The sequence below is a fragment of the Cydia pomonella genome, chromosome 2 (genome assembly GCF_033807575.1).
Source record: "Cydia pomonella isolate Wapato2018A chromosome 2, ilCydPomo1, whole genome shotgun sequence".
NCBI classification, from domain to species: domain Eukaryota; kingdom Metazoa; phylum Arthropoda; class Insecta; order Lepidoptera; family Tortricidae; genus Cydia; species Cydia pomonella.
The window spans coordinates 23372269-23390139 of record NC_084704.1 but is presented as its reverse complement, the minus strand read 5'-3'; the positions used below and the strand labels follow the sequence as shown (position 1 = coordinate 23390139).

The window sequence follows — 17871 nt, the reverse complement described above, 5'->3', positions numbered from 1 at the left end:
TTTTGCTACCACGTGATAAATTTATATACTGCTTTGCACATCACCTATGAGGAAATTATTATGGTACAAATAAATAAATAAATAAATTTAATTAATGGTAATTAAATTAAATAATTTAACCTAAGAAGTATGCAAAAAGAGAAAAAAAGTGATCCCTCCTAGTAGGGAAAAAAAGTGCTACTTTGATCCTTCGTAGTGGTGAAGAACAACAAGGTGTTCTAAAAAAAATCGAGTCCACATTAAGCTCGACCACGTATTAGTCCACTCATAGAACTATCCACTATATAACATACAACTTAAATGTGGACTCGATCCTAACTTGATTTCGAGTACAAAATTTGTAGCCAAGAGTCTATATTTCAACCCTCCCCATTTTATCGATATCGATAAGAAACGCAAGCGTGTAGCGTACTACACTATTTAAATTGCTTATGTTGGTACTTATGGTTCTTTGACAGTTCTTTGTCGTACATTTTGGTAATGATATGCGAAACAAAGGGATTCCACTCGCTAGTATGGAAGTCCCGTCTCTTAAAACGTAGTGATTATATGCTCTTTGGGTAACAACATTATGAATAAAGATATGATTTGACATACGAGGTATATGCAACCCTCTTAATGTTGTATTCATGTCTTTAAATTGTACCAATTTTATAGTGACTTCTGGTGATGTAAAATAGTTTGCACAATCGGTAGTCAACTTTACACAAATGTAGGTTATCGGATCCCATTAATAGAAATCGCCGCTATCTTTACTAATGTTAACTGTCGCCTGAAATCGGAAAGGGGGAATGTAAATCAGTCCCGGGTCTGATATAAGGCCTGATAGTGTGGATGTAATTGGCACTTAAATCTAAATTTGGTGATTCCATTGGAGATTGACGCATATTTCTGTGCTGTGCTGATGAAATCGGTCGATTTGATTATCCTGTCTGGACTGGCCTTTGTTGTCATTGATGACTTATGACATTTTTGTTCGTGTTTAACTGTTTATTTATTTTCATTACATTCGGTAACCAAATAGAATTACCGATGCTGTTTCTTCTTCAAAAGATAAATGCGGTAAATGCTTACGATCCCAAAACAAAATGACGCCTTTGTTGAAGATAAGCAAGTCTGTATTTATCTTTATTGCACTTACTTTTGCTTCTAAATGGGTATACCTACATTACTTTAACAAAAAGGAAAAGAAAATAGCGCCAAAAGAAATACACGAAGTTTTGATGTTTTCTCATGGACTCGGAGAGCTACAAAGGAGTAAATATTCAAGATGCGTTGTTACACAGAGCATGGACCGACTGTTGTATTTTGTAAACTCCCCAAGATACACATTGGATATATGCATGTACGTTTTGACTAATCTTGATTTGACCCAGACAGTATTAAAGCAGCACTTGAAAGGAGTAAAAGTCCGTGTAATAGTTGACGCTGACATGGCGTATGCTTCAGGTTCTCACATAAGAAAATTGGAGAAACAAGGCATTCCTGTCAGGTGGATGAAATCTACAAATCTTATGCACCATAAGTTCTCATTGATAGACGCGTTGAGTGAAAACCCAGCAGCTGTGCCGGTGGTGATAATGGGATCTCTCAACTGGACCAATCAAGCCTTGAGTGGTAACTGGGAAGATGTTGCAGTCACTTCGCAAAGGGAACTTGTTGAAAAATACAGACTAGAGTTTGAACGGCTTTGGGTTCTATTTAAACCAATAGTAGATAAGAATTAATACATGTGCAAATGCATTGCTAATATTGTGGAATAATATTCCAGGCAGAATAACCTCAGATGATAACCAAAACTCACTAATTACTACATTGTGTATCTTACCAGTATGGACATAAGGTTGGTTTTCATTTAATTGTTTTTTTTTTTACAATTAGTGGGTTTTGATTGTTTCAATTCAAATTCAATTATTTAAAAATAAATAGAAATGTTAATTCAGCAATGAATAGATCCACAGTGCCAGTATTCAAACTTGTCAAGTGACTATCTTCTCACAATTATATCATTCTCTAACCATAATGTAGTCATAGTGTAGTGTGTAGTTCTTAACATAAAGTAGTTAATTAGCCGGGTCCACACAGAGCGAGCATACTCTCGAGGCAATTTCCTCACGCACAAAACGGCCAGTGTAGACGTGCCTCGGCCGAGGCGGCGCTTGCGTTTTCCGAGTAAATTGCCTCGCGCGTTTGCTCGCTCTGTGTGGACCCGGCTAATGGAAAATTACTGATCCCCTCAGCTCATAAAGAATTTATGAAAGATAAAAAATGTGTGTGGCTGTGGGTTCGATTTTTGATATTATGTAGTGCTGGGAGTGAGGGGATAAATATATGTAATGAATAAATTGAAGTATACTGCACAATGCATTACAGTATAGGTATTATATCCATTAGCCGGGTCCACACAGAGCGAGCATACACGCGAGGCAATTTCCTCACGCACAAACCGGCCAGTGTAGACGTGCCTCCGCCGAGGCGGCGCATGCGTTTTCCGAGGCACGTCTACCTGGCCGATTTGTGCGTGAGGAAATTGCCTCGCGCGTATGCTCGTGTGGACCCGGCTAATTCGGTATTGGGTGTGAGTGAGGTTATACTAGACAAAAAATAGGTCTAACTATAAAAACAGAAACAATTACTTATAACATTTCTATGTACATTTGTTGCTTAACTATTTTTAATTCAGAGTTTGGTAACTATTTTACAATAAACAAAAATCATTCCCAAACCTAAAACACTAGGGATACGTTTATATCATGGCATTTTTATGTTTAGAGTATCAATTTAGTATCTCTGAGCACTGCTTAAATAGTCACCTATTCTTTATATTGCTATAGATACAGACTATGAAATAATGCCAAAAATATATCCCAGTTTTAACATCTTATTTCAATGACATAAAGTGCAAGACTGCATAATCAGTTGTTTTTATGTATAGTTGGCCTGCAAGTTCTGAGGAATCAAAATAAACACCATTTTATCCTCCATGTATCCTATGCCCCCTCTCTGTCTCCACAAGCATTGATGCAATCCTGCATCAATGCCTCCTCACTTCTGCAGCCCCTTAATCCTCAAAGCACTTGCACTCTGATTGTAGGTTATGATTTTGTTAATTATTAAGTACTACAACAAGTACTAAAATATTTATAAGCAAATAATATGTGATTAGGCATTAACATGTGTATAAAAGTGATATTTTCTACGAAGTGACCAATGAAACTCAACATATATTATTATCTATTAAAATAATTGTAGGTCATGATGTAAAATATTTTTGTGATGATTAGTTTCCTACCTGACCTATAAGGTCTGTTGTGATTTAAGAAAATCTGTTATTTGTACAGTCTACTTAGTACAGAAAATTTTGTAAGTGCATTTTTATACATACATTAATCACCAGAGCTTGCTTATGTGATACATGCTGATTATCGTTAGGGCACATTTACATTAAGCTCACCATGACATGTTCTATGACCCCTGACAGACTGCTCAATTTCTTAAGTACTTTACTACCTGTACTGTTTTGTTACCTGTTCTATTCTATTATAATTTTTCTTTTATAATTATGCTACAATGGCTAGCTAAGATAATGTATAAATTCAAATATGAGAGAGTCTAGCCATAATGCACAGTATGGTACTAACACTCTAATTCCCTGTTTGATTAAGGTTGTTTTGTGGTCATACCCTTGAATTTTCTTTGAATAACACAGTACCCACCCGCAAGTACGCCTTGTTATTTTCAATATTTTCCCTGACCCGAGGTATGTTTATGTATGTTCCATAATTATTCGGAACTGAATATCTGCATAATTAAAATATAAAATAATTTTTCCTGACAAAAATAAATAAATATGTCTTGATAGGGCTGTAGAGATAGACTAAGATAAGTTTGCAACGATTTAATAGCACACGCAGTGCAAGTGTTATTTATACGTACTTACTAATTTCATAGAAGTTTGACGTTTAAAATAACACTTGCACGGCGTGTGCAATCAACATCGTTGCAGACTTTTCTTGATCTGGGCCAAAGAGTAGTATAATATATAGGACAGTCTGGGCTATAACCGCGAAAATTGAAGTTCGTCAATTGCGGGAATTTTTCTCTGTCTCTCTAATTACGTCTTTGTGAGAGTAAAAGAGAAAGATCGACGCCATTTGCGAATTTAAACCATGCGCCATAGCGAAAAAATAATCGAATTTTCGTTCCAATATAATGTCCCACGCACTGAATAACCTTCCACAGGTTTGGCAGCGATTTTGATAGCCCAGAGGGTATAAGTGTTATTTTTACCTTAACACGCACTTTCAGGGCTGTCAAAATCGCTGCCAACTTGGCTTGATCTGACACTATAGAATATAGAACCTTTTTCTCACTAAAAATAGTAATATTTATTTTCATTCTCCAGGCAACCCTGCCTATTTGATTGATAAAAATTGATAGATTTCTGTTTTCTGTTGTGAGTGGGCGTACGGAAGGCGCATTTATTTAGGGTTTATTTAAGATTTTCATACAATAATGTAATATCTTCTTAATAAAAAAATAGTAATTTTATAGACTAAAACAGTTATGTAGGCGGAAACGCCGATAATTCCTAGTGAATAAAAAGAAAATGATTTACCATCTGAGCAGAATTTTCAGACGTTTTGTTTCTTTAATGAAAACAATGAAGTGAAAATTATAAATATGTGTATTTTTTGGAATAAGAGGATAACTTAAATTTTGTGGAAAATTAAGTGCCAGAAAGATGAATCTGATGCGCAAATTACGTGGTGCTGCGGGCTCTACGTCTTCGGAGCCCGCGGAGTCTGCCAGCGCTTCCTCACATCTTCAGCTGGGCCTCATGCACCTCAAGAAGCTGTTTGCGGAGTACACTCACCCAGCGCAGCCTCTAACAGATGCTGAAAAAGATGATAAACTGTACAATATGCTACCTCTATTTTGCAAGGTAAGTACAATACAATATAAATATATGATATATTATTTAAATGGATAACGAGTTTAAGAATCAAAAATAATATAACATGTTTATAAATACAGGTATTTGGTAGCAGCCCCTCAAGTGAGATGAATGAAAAGTTTTGGGACATTTTATCATTTTGCCAGCAAGTTTCCAAACTTATGGTATCAGAGATTAGGAAAAGAGCTAGCAACCAAAGTACAGAGGCAGCAAGTTGTGCCATAGCAAAGTTCCTCGAAATTGAGAATTCTGAGGAATCTAGCAATGGCTGGATGTTACTATCCACTTTAAATCTTCTAGCAGCGGGAGACCAATCCTTGATACAGGTTACCCATGATTATTTATCTTTTGTGAAAACTACATTATCTATACTGATTTATTTTGTGATGGAATCTTGACTCCTACACAAAATAAACCCTCTTGTAAGTTGTTGGCAGTGAAACTGTTTTGAAAGCATATTACTAAAATCAATAATGAATATTATGAGCATAGAGGATTTGCATATATTAGAAACTTGTGGTGTTATTTCTAGGTAATGACTACAGCTGCTATTCCTTCAACATTAGTCAAATGTTTATACCTATTTTTTGATCTTCCTGAAATACCTGAATCAGAGGCTGATGTTCAAGATGGTGTTAGTGATTTTACTCCAAGAGAAAGAAGAATATTATTGCAAAAAATATTTGTTCAGGTAATTTATTACAAAAAATCAAGTTCACATAATTTATTTAAACCAATATAAATTACTTCTTTATTTCTAAATTATAAATTACATTGAAAATGCATTTTTATCAGGATTCTTTTTAAATTAAAAAAATCACAAATTTGATGTCAACAAAAGCTGCATACTAGGCAGTATCAGTAACAGTATATAGGCTCTACTACTCTTCGTGGCATCTCTATTCAACACAAAAATTGTTCTGGTTATATACAGGTCCTAGTGCGATTATGCAGTCATCCATTTCCATGTGAAGAGTTGGCAAGGAAAGATGATCTCAGTCTACTGTTCTCTGCCATTACATCATGGTGTGCCCCTCACAATATCATGTGGCGAAAGTCTGCGGCAGAAGTACTGATGACATTATCTAGGCACGGATTAACACAATCTGTTGTGCAATACATACATAGTGAGTTATATTATTTAAATGTTATGTTTTACTCATGAATACTTTATAGATTGCTCCCAGCAAAAATCTAAATACTGTGTTAACTCCCTATAACATCACTCGATATAACGATTCACTCCCTATAAAATTGACATTTTTGGCTCTTAGTTGGTTTATTTTCATATTAATTTCTCTCTATTTAACGAAAACTCTCTATAACCTCAATAAGTGTTTGGTTTCTTGAGTGTCGCTATATAGAATGTACAATAGTACACTGTTCTACTTTTTCCCTACAATGTTGGGTTCAAAGAGTTTTTGGTTGGATGATAAAAGGATTGTGCAGTACATGGCTTCAGTTTAAAATGCTCTATATTGCTAATGTCATGTTAAAAAAAAGCAATCAATAAACTATATTTAAATATTAATTCTTTGACTTAAAAAATAAGCTTTTTATACATTGCCTATTCTTTAAAAACTCAGATGCAGAGTTTATCAAAACTTTAACACAATTGAACTAGGAAAGGTTGGCATGGTCATAATCCCTGTAAGCATCCCTGGCTTTGTCATCCGCAAAATAATGAATAAATAAGTGTTGTATGTTATTAACTAATAAGGTCACTAAAACAATGTTGAACATGAATGGTAAAAGTTTGCATATCACAGCTGGCATGTGTGGATCCACTATATTATTCTCAGAAAACTGCTATAACTCTATATTTCCGGCTGTGTCATTATGTTCAGAGATGTGCTACAAAAAATAATAATTGAGTTTAACACCACTGTTTCTGTTACAGATAAAGGTTGTGTAGCACTATGTATAGAAAACATGCAGAAAATACCAGAGCTAACTCCATTGGAGGTAAGATATCACTTACTATGAACATGTTAGCTGACAGTATGGCAGATGGGCTATTTGGGCTTAACAACGCGTAACTGTAGTACTATCATCATTGGTGGACCTTACGTGTTTGCAATAAGGTTTGCTAATGTACGGTTAACAGTGTGGACTGTGGACGGTGGTATATTAGGCAGTGAGTGCAAAGGTTGACTAGACCTATGTCACTGTCTTTTTCAATTAACCCTTTATTGGATAATAATAGGTGTTGATAAAGGAGTGAAGGAACCTCAGTCCCTTAGGTGCTTAAGTCGGCAATTATCGGATTCGCGTTAAAGGAATGTTGATAATGGTGTAAGCGCCTGCTGTGGATATTACACAGTTAATTAAGTATTCAGTGTGGCATTATTTTTTATTTTAGGTAATAGGACCTTAAACACATGGGAACACTTTTTTTTCAACACCAAAGTTAACAGACCTATATTTAGAGATAGCTTTAACTCGAACGGCCTCATATATATATATATTTACACACGGTGTTCACGAGGACCCCGAAAGATTTTGACCACGCATTTCTGAGACCAAAAGAAGTAAAAAAAATTACGAGTTTAGGTAAATTCCGCCAAAAAAAACAATTTATATAAACCAATAAAAAATAAATTTTATTGGTAAAATTGGGTCACTAAAAATGAGTTTCTCCTTTTTGATTCGTAAAACCTAGTTTTCGGAATGTGTTACTTGTGGTTACTTGTTACTTTTTGATATCTATCAATAAGGATAATTAGAATAGGTACTAGGTCCCATCCCATAGTGTCAACATCCCCATCAAAACGGCGTTTTGCACTAATAAAAATATGTTTTTTTTTTTTAATTATTTTTATTTACTCTGAAACTAGGCGATTTCCAGAAAAAATATATACTGTTAAAATCTTTCCGGTTTCTCGTGAGCACCGTGTATACAGGGTGGAATTTCTTAATGGGTCAGTGAGGGCAGCTGCCAGATCCCGTGCTGCTACGCGAAAACAGTCTTAGAAGACCTTCCCTCGATTTAAAATTAATGAAGATTGGCGTTTACAGATTTTGGAAAAAACACAGGGTGCGAGAAAAAGGTGATTTTTGACAAACTCTTTTTTGATGCCAATCGATCCCATTTCTATCCAGGATAAAAAGCTTGTAAGGGACCAAAAAAAACTGCTAGAAAAGCTACAATTCGAGGAAAACTTTTCCCATACAATTTGTATGAAAATGAAAACTATTATTTTTCACATGCTATTTTTATGCCAAATGATTCTATTCCTATCCAGTGTCCTAGGGGTCAACTTAAGATAATGGATTAAAAAGCCACAAATTAAAGAACCATGTATTAACCCGAACACCAGTACCAAGTCGAATTCCCACTCACCTCTCTACCGAGCTCTAAAGCTTATTAACGGTATATTGACCCAGGACGATTCATTAGACCTATTTTCGACTCCTGAACCGAGATTCTTAGCCACAGCCGGGCGCTACCTCGAGGCTATAGTCGCCCCGAGCACCATTAGCACTAATTAGATAATATGTACTTATATTTAAATTCTGACTAACTGTTTTTGGTAGTAATTTATTATAGTTATGTTATAATTCAATTCTTATATTCCTATGTGTCATGTCTGGTGTATACTGTAAGTGACATAATAATAAATAATAATAATTAACTATGGAGAAAACGTGAAATTAAAATCCCTGTTTTTTGATATTTTGAATGTTGTTACTGTAATGTCTTCATACAGTTTTATGGTCCTTAAACGTAACAGGACTGATTGGCGAGATAGAAAAATGTGAATACAATTTCACGGTTTCTCCATAGTAAATGTATGGAAAAAGTTTTATTTAATTGGTGGTTTTTTCGTACATTACCTTTAAGTTGACTCCTAACTATTGATACTGGATAGGAATGGAATCGATTGGCATAAAAAAATAGCATGTGAAATATTAAAGTTTACTCTTTCATACAAATTGTATGGGAAAAGTTTTCCTCCGTTTGTGGCTTTTCTAGCCGTTTATTTTTTTTGGTCCCATACCCATACATGCTTTTGATCCTGGATAGGGATGGGATCGATTGGCATAAAAAAAAGTTTGGCAATAATTACCTTTTTCTCGCATTCTGTATGGTTTTTTTTTCTCCAAAATCTGTAAACGCCAATCTTCGGGAATCGAGGGAAGGTCTTCTAAGACTGTTTTCGTGTAGCAGCACGGGATCTGGTAGCTGCCCTCACTGACCCATTAAGAAATTCCACACTGTATAGTTGATTTACATACCTATATACTTTTCACTGTTTCAGGTAGTCGAAATGTTCGTTGCAGTATTTTGCTTTCTTAAGGATTCAAGTGATGTTAGTCAATTATTATTGGACGACTTTCGTTCATGTCAAGGATATTTATTCCTGTCGGAGTTTCTTCTTAAGTAAGTAAACTTATTTACTTCATTTATTTTATGTAAATTAATGCATGCATGTGCACGTGTATTTAGATCTAATAGTTTGTTTTGTATCACAATGTTTTGTTTTATTTCTTTGAGTTATTTTTTTATCACAGGCATGAGAGAGATGGGGTACCCGATTATTTGACGTCAGGGTAAGCACCATTCACTGTTTTAGTCATAGCTGCCTATGTTACTATCCACTATCACTGTAAACCATTATTATTACTTGATGTCAAGACATCGCCATTCTTGTGTATTTCATTAGACATAAGTATAATAATTTTTTACCCGCTTTCATTCACCAACAGTCAAATTAATAAAATCGACGTAACGCGAATCATGACGATCCTATAAATAAAACCATTGTACAATAAAATTCTTCAATGTTGAAGAAATATTAACATTCTATATTTCTGCGCAATATCATGCCTTATAATTCAGTACCGTTGGCGTTTGGTCTCTAAATTGCAAATGTACCTAACTGAATTTCTATTTAACAATTACTGTAGTAGGCTCAAGAATTGAGAGCTTTAAATAAGTAAATATTTGGGGACAATCCTACACAAATCGACCTAGCACTAAACTAAGCATACCTTGTACTATGAGTACTAGGTGACGATATATATATGTTTATAGATAAATAGATACATATATATATATATATATATATATATAATAACACCCATGACTCAGGACCAAATACCTGTGTTCATTACACAAATAAATATTACCGAGATTTGAACCCGGGACCATCGGATTCATAGGTAGGGTCACTACCCATTAGGCCAGACCGGTCGTCTTTGTTCTTATGAAGTTAGTTTCTTAAAATGTCGCATTTTATGTGACTAAGTGACGTGCTAGTTTTTTTTCTAACGGATCTACCTGATGGTTCTGTTAGATCATACAGATCCTTTCCATGTCAGAAGTATGATGACTAGCTAAATCATTTTTGGATCTTATCATACCCTTTTTAGGGTTCCGTAGCCAAATGGCAAAAAACGGAACCCTTATAGATTCGTCATGTCCGTCTGTCTGTCCGATTATGTCACAGCCACTTTTTTTCGAAACTATAAGAGCTATACTGTTCAAACTTGGTAAGTAGATGTATTCTATGAACCGCATTAAGATGTTTACACAAAAATAGAAAAAAAACAATAAATTTTGGGGGTTCCCCATACTTAGAACTGAAACTCAAAAAATCTTTTTTCATCAAACCCATACGTGTGGGGTATCTATGGATAGGTCTTTAAAAATGATATTTAGGTTTCTAATATCATTTTTTTCTAAACTGAATAGTTTGCGCGAGAGACACTTCCAAAGTGGAAAAATGTGTGCCCCCCCCCCCCCCCCCCCCGTAACTTCTAAAATAACAGAATGAAAAATCTAAAAAAAAATATATGATATACCTTACCATGCAAACTTCCACCGAAAATTGGTTTGAACGAGATCTAGTAAGTAGTTTTTTTTAATACGTCATAAAATTAAAAAAAAAAATTTTTTTACATCAAACCCATACGTGTGGGGTATCTACGGATAGGTCTTCAAAAATGATATTTAGGTTTCTAATATCATTTTTTTCTAAACTGAATAGTTTGCGCGAGAGACACTTCACTGCCCCCCCCCCCCCCCCCCTGTAACTTCTAAAATAACAGAATGAAAAATCTAAAAAAAAAATATGACATACATTACCATGCAAACTTCCACCAAAAATTGGTTTGAACCAGATCTAGTAAGTAGTTTTTTTTAATACGTCATAAATGGTACGGAACTCTTTATGGGCGAGTCCGACTCGCACTTGGCCGCTTTTATTAAAGTGAACAATAGTAAGTCTTAAAAGTAAATAATAGAAAATTAATTATTAGTTATTTGCTGTAAGTGAGATATCTAAGTTCTACCCAGTTATTGGTCACATACCACCATACTGTTTAAGTGTTTCGTATTACGTCATGTGTATATTGCAATGATATGCAAACAGATGGCCACGTTACTGACATTACCTTAATACATGATAATGATGCAAGCAGATATTGATATCTAACTTTGTAACTACATAATGTATCGTTAAATGGAAGAAATCAATTCTTATTATTCAATAGCTATATTATTAGCTGCCTATTGCGTTGACTTATTTATTAAAAAATACATTATTACACCACATATTATCATATGTATGATGTTCGTCAGGAAAAAACACGTAAAATGCTTTCTCCCTGTGTCACTTAAATAATTTATCAGGTAGCAAATCGAGAAAAACGCTACGGTCAAACGGCTTGAGAGGGGCTGGGTTCGAGATATCGCAAGCATAGAGGAAACTAATTTTATTTAAAAAAGCTATATATTTTCGTCACTGGTCGCATAACTCGCGTTATATAGTGTCCGCTAGCTAGCTATGTGTTTACAGCTCCGAGGTCCGGATCTCCAAAATCAAACGAAGAAGTCACTCTTGAAAATGGCATCAATTACACTCGTTTGCATTATTGACACGATAATTGTTTATGAATATAAAAAATGACAATCTTTACGAATATATAATATTAGTCTTTATATTGAGGCCTTATTAAATACTTACGTATTTATAGGAATTGCAGTGAGGCAATAAATCGAAGTGATTTTAATACGCATTTGTAACTTACGTATAGGTTAGAAGAAGAGCGCGTGAGCGGATCAGAGGCGCGCGCGGCGCTGCGCAATCTCGTGCTGATGATATCATCGCTGTGCGCGTGCGGCTTCTCGGAGCTGCGACCCACGCGCGCCAACACCGAGCTGTTCCAGCTGCAGGGGTTCGTTCTGCCGCAGCCCACCACGCCAGGCCAGGCCGTTAGGAACGTGCAGGCCTTTCAAGTTCGTAACCTCCCAATGCGGTAACTTGGATATTGTTTTAAATTAAATGATCGGCAGTTGTACTGCGGCACACAACGTCAAAAAATGCTGCTGTGTTTATTGTTCTGATGTTATTATTTATGCAAATGTCCCACAATCGCGTATTGAAATCAATATTTATACAATATTTGCCGCGTTCATTAATTTTCAGGTCCTGCAATCGGTCTTCATAAAGTCAAACTCCGCTGCATTATGCTGCACTATACTAGACGCCATATCGAGCGTATACCACGCGGACAATGCAAACTATTTCATACTAGAAAACCAAAACACGTTAAGTCAATTTTCCGAAAGGATTCACCTGAAGAACGCTGAAATTCAAGAAAAGTTCTTTGAGCTTTTGGAATTTATCGTTTTCCAGTTAAATTTTGTTCCCTGTAAGGAGTTGATATCGCTTTCTTTACTATTAAAAGCTAATAAATCGAGAAGCTGTAGCATATTGTGTATGAAAACGCTACTCAACATCTTAAAGTAAGTACTTATTGTTACCTGTTTATATTTACTTTTAAATTTAGGAACACGATAACAATTTTCACACTTGCTCGTTGTTTACAGGCATAATATGATTTTCAAAGATGTATACAGGGAAGTAGGCATGTTAGAAGTGTTTGTTACATGCCTCTCTCGCTACGCCGCATTTTTAAAAGACAAACAGATCGCAGAAGAGGAGAAACTAAAGAAAGAATCTGATCCTGCTTGTAGTGAGCCGATTGCTCCAGAAAGGAGGAAACGGTTGTCTATAAGACAGGATTCATTGATAAAAGACCCCAACATTGATATAGAAGAGGAGGAATTGGGTACTTTGGTTATGGAAGGATTGACTGCGTTATTGAATGGGAACACGAATAATTGTAATGTATTTAGGGACTGCGGTGGTGCGAAGTGCGTCCACGGTATGGTGGTTCATGAATCTTGTAGGAGTAAGGCTTTGGGTAAGTTGACTAAAACGTTAGTAAATAAATGTTTATTTTGTAAGACACAAAAACGACTGTCGTTATAAAACGCAGTACTGCCAAAGAGAATTTGAAATAGAGGTGGATTGTCAAAGAAAACTTTGTAGCCACAGTAAATTTACTGCCATCTTTCGACACATGATTTACTATAAGTATCTGGTAACTTAAGTTATCATTAATGCTTTTTCATAATAAATGATTAGCTCTTACTTTCAGACTTTAACGTACTTTCTTATCGCTATCGACGGCGATGCCTAGAATCGGATTGTCGCGTTCTAATCGATGCTTTTAAATCTTTTCACGTTTCCCATCACTAAATGTCACTCGTGACGTCAAAGTGTCTTCGCAAAATGTTACACGCTCGGTCCCCTTACAAATCGATCAACTCTTTTATCTTGATATAGTTCTGTGCTCGAAGCGATGTCGCCATACCTTTGGCCTTTGATTTATTAGATGGCGCCACTTTTTGATATTTAACACATTTAACACATATCAGTGAAAGAATAAGGATCAAAGTCAAATGACGTCCTAAAAGTTTAATCATCTGTCGAAAGATGGCAGTAACAATACACCTCTATTTCAAATTCTCTTTGGTACTGCATATTTAGAAAATTCGCCTCTAAATGCTCTAAAACTCTAGTTCCGAGTTTTATATGATGTTTTACCTCTCCAGGTGTCATAAGAGAACTGATAGTGAGTGGTTCAGGTGAAGAAGACATGTCGGCATTGCTTTGCGGCATGCATGCGGCGCCCAACGACGCCCTAAGACTCAAGCTGCATATCCTCAAGGCTCTGCTGGCGTGTCTCAGGGATTCACATAGGACTAGGACGATATTTAGAAAGGTAATGTTAAATGTAGTTCATCTTCTGGATCCCACATCAGGTCGATGGTACCAAATTATTGTTTTGTCATTTATATCATCTATATATACTCACAAAGTTTCAGATGGATACGTCAATTAGAAATACATGAGTTGAAATTGCAAAATTTAATTACCTTGTTACCTATTAAATTACCAGTTAACGTAATCGTAAGTGAGTAACGAATACTCGGGTTTTAACTTTAACAGTAACGTCTTATAATGATGAATGTTTCTAACTTCTGTAGGTCAGCGGCTTTGTGTACGTCACGAGCGTATTAGCGTCGCTCGAAGGCAAACTGCAAGGGGATACTCTTATGGACCGGGATATGCTGCAGTTGATACATATTGTTTTCTACACAGTGAGCACGGCTATGCGTTTCGAGCCGGCGAACGCTAAGTTTTTCCATCACGAAGTAAGATATTTATTTACGATAAATAATTAAGATTTTGTGTATAGGCATAATTTTTTGGCCACAAATCTACTAGTCACCATTCAAGTTACATTTCTGTGTGTCAGAAATATTATTTATTCTCCTTATTTTGTTGTAGGTTTGTATGACGACACTCACCGATACCATTCGACTACTAGGTTGTTTTACCGAAGACACCGAACTTATGAACGACGTTGAAGCCGGTGACACGGATCTGTACGAAGTCTTCCACGATTTATTTACCGGGAATATACTGGATATGACGTAAGTTACGTTGCATCCCTATGTGCATCGCACGATTAAGTAACCAAGGCAGATCTAACGTAGTGGGCTTACGTTAATTGTTTCCCGTTTGCTCTATGACTTTTGTTATGGAAAATGGCTAAAAGATATCTCGACCTTGTAAAAGGCTATTGTTTTCTTACAGTTTTCCCGAAAGTGTCCCCGTGGTGTTCATCCATGCGTGCATCGTACTGCGACTCCTGTACGATGTGGCTCTAGACTCGTTCGACAAACCTACCTTTTGCGGTTCGCTCAACGTTAAATCGCCTAGTTTAACGAGACAAAGCTCTGCTATTAATGAGGTTAGTGTCGTTATAATTAGTTCTAAATTATGTGGTTTAATTTTTTTAACCTCTTGTCTGAGTTTGATAAGGATCCGTGCGTGGGAATTTAAATCTATTGTATGTCAAGGTCACTTTTTCAATGATCAAATTTGACAGGCGGCATAAGAATAAGAATGATTTATTGCACTTATTGTAGTACTGTGTACATTTGTAGATGGTAATCCTGATACAATTTATTAGTCCAACAGTTACCCATTTCGGGTACCTATGCAATACTTAAATAACTTATGAACTAAACTTAAATAACATGCAAAGATAATTAATTACATACCAATTAATGTTCAAAATATTCTTTTTTCCTTCGAGTGCCTGTATATCAGCTGGAAGGTGATTAAATAATCGAATAGCTGTTACAAAAGTGCTTATTATGAATATGGATGTGTTTATTTTTGGATAGCATAATGTTATATCTATATTGCGTCATAGCGTTGCACTTAGTTGAAGAGAGAGAGCTGTAAAATAATTAGGCTATTTTTTTACAAATAAACTTACTTCTAGAATATATATTCCGGTCAGTGTAAGGAAGCGTTTTTCTCGGAAAATGTCTCGAAGTCAGTCTCTAAAATTCATTCGATTAATTATTTTTAGGAATCTTCTTTGGAGTATGAATGTTTTATTCACATCCACAGAATTACCCAGAAAATAACTCCGTAGGTTAATAGAGGATACACGTTACCGTAGTAGACACTAATAATTATAGTTTTATATATTGCATACGAGGGGTCAATAGTATTTTAGGCAGTAATTGTATAAAAGGAGTCAAATAAGGCGATTGGCGGGAGTAACAATATGAGCCGAGGCGCGGTCCGAGTTGAAATTTGACAATAAATTGTTGAATATATTTTGTGCAATAAAGTTTAAATAAATAAAACGCTACCAGCATGTTTTGGCTTGTATAGTAATTAAAATAGTCAAAATGGGGACCACTTTCTTCATTTCTGATCTTAGTCACAAATTTAGGTTCAATTATGATTTTGGGTCATTAATCAATTTAAAATCTATTTTAATGTTGTAGATAACAACATACGTGTTATCCGTAACATTAAATAATCTAAAGTATATTCTTTGAAGTCGGTACTAAATTAAAGTTAAAACTTAAATGAAACTCTCATTGAATGTATATCATAGCAGTTGTTTGAAGTAGTATTATTTGTAGTCGAAGCCAGCAGGGCGCACGGCGCCGCTCAACCTGTCGGCGAGCTCGTCGGGCGAGGCGTGGGTGGTGCACTCCGGGGTGGTGATCGTGCTGGCGCGGCTGCTGCCCGCGCTGCCGCGGCCCGCGCCGCACGGGGCGCATGCGCGCGCGCTCCGGGACTACCTCGCGCACGTGCTGAAGAGCCTCGTGCGCAGGTACCTACGTACTACGATAAAGAAACCCGGCCCAGCCAAACCGATTAACGTCGCCTTAGACCTTTGTCTCTCTAACGTTTCTATATAAATTAGAATTTAATATTGTGCAACCTAAATTGTGTCCAATAGAGACCAAGACTAGAGCTTTTGTCATTGACCATTGCTTCAACAAACAGTCTGACTGTGATGCTTGGGTCGTGAGATGATTTAACAAAGTTGCCACATTTAAGGCTTAAAATTCAGCAAGCAACATGTGGTATAGCTAAATCACTAGCCGACAAGACGTACAAAAGCGTCCTACCGAGATCTCTTTTTGCATACTGCGCTCAATGCACAACTAATGGGTATAATTCCTATAATTAATTAAGTATTACTTCTCAGTAAGTGCGCTAGGCTATATTTGAGGATTGTTTTTTGTTGCAGCGAGCGCAACCAACAAGTGATGTGCGGCGCAGGACTAGCAGGCGCGGTGTTACGCGTAATGGGCGCCGCGCTGCGCGCAGAGAAGCACCCGCTACACGCGCCCGCCATGTACATGCTAGAGCGCCTCGCTGCGCACGCGTTGAGACCAGCTGAACTCAGGTACACCTTATCTTTTTTTTTTATATTCGAAATGCAAAAATGACCGTCTGGTTGGCTAATTTACAGATTGCCTACTCGTCCTGTTTTTGTACCAATTATCTTATACCTTTAAACGAGCAATTCTTGTATTTATATATATTTCCGGGATCTCGGAAACGGCTCTAACGATTTTGCTGACATTTGGTATATGGGGGTTTTTGGGGGTAAACAATCTATCTAGATTAGTCTTATGTTTGGGAAAACGCGTGTTTTCGAGTTTTCATGCGTTTTTCTTTCGACGCAGAATATGGTCGCTAATTTCGTGTTGCCGGCCACTGTCCGTCTGGTCCAGCGGGTTAAGACGCGGACTGCTAAACGAGTGTTACTGGTTCGAATCTCGCCCGGTGACTAACTTTTGTTTTTTTTTATATGTTCAAGTTTATATATAATTTTTTAATTTTTATTGTTTTAGACAAGTTTAATTTAGTAAAAAAATTTAGTTAAGATTATCACCTTTACACCACCATATTACAATAAATAGTTATAACCGAGCAAAGCTCGGTCGCCCAGGTACTGTGTTATAATGACAGATCTGTCGAATAAAGTGGAACGATCGTACTGTGATTTGAGCATCTGGAAAATATAAAAACAGATTATGTATGATTATGTCATTTCTGTTACCAAAGCGATTGCTCTTGCTCGTTTAGAACTTTGCAGGATTAATCGTATTGCAAGCGATTCAAAACGGAGCATTTATATAAGCTACAACAACGAGAAAAGTGGAATAGTCCTTTAAATCCAATTAAAATGGTACCGTATAAAGCGTTGATAACGCCCCGCCTTATTAC

General features: G+C 36.3%; 2 protein-coding genes across 2 annotated transcripts in view; both read left to right on the top strand.

The window, feature by feature from the left end:
* The first annotated feature begins 870 nt into the window (after nt 1-870).
* Nucleotides 871-3722, top strand: LOC133534682 (uncharacterized). Its single transcript, XM_061873910.1, has one exon. The coding sequence runs from the start codon at nt 1089-1091 to the stop codon at nt 1725-1727; it is 639 nt and encodes a 212-aa protein (XP_061729894.1). The 5' UTR covers nt 871-1088; the 3' UTR covers nt 1728-3722.
* Nucleotides 3723-4345: 623 nt separating this feature from the next.
* LOC133530693 (WD repeat and FYVE domain-containing protein 3) overlaps nt 4346-17871 on the top strand; it is a 48124-nt gene continuing 34598 nt past the window's right edge. Inside the window, 16 exon segments of the mRNA XM_061868714.1 lie at nt 4346-4945; nt 5038-5283; nt 5490-5648; nt 5892-6084; nt 6858-6922; nt 9220-9341; nt 9473-9511; nt 11999-12200; nt 12391-12710; nt 12795-13171; nt 13866-14035; nt 14301-14468; nt 14605-14750; nt 14914-15070; nt 16269-16462; nt 16886-17044. Coding sequence (XP_061724698.1) covers nt 4745-4945; nt 5038-5283; nt 5490-5648; nt 5892-6084; nt 6858-6922; nt 9220-9341; nt 9473-9511; nt 11999-12200; nt 12391-12710; nt 12795-13171; nt 13866-14035; nt 14301-14468; nt 14605-14750; nt 14914-15070; nt 16269-16462; nt 16886-17044 — 2918 coding nt within the window. The 5' untranslated portion in view covers nt 4346-4744.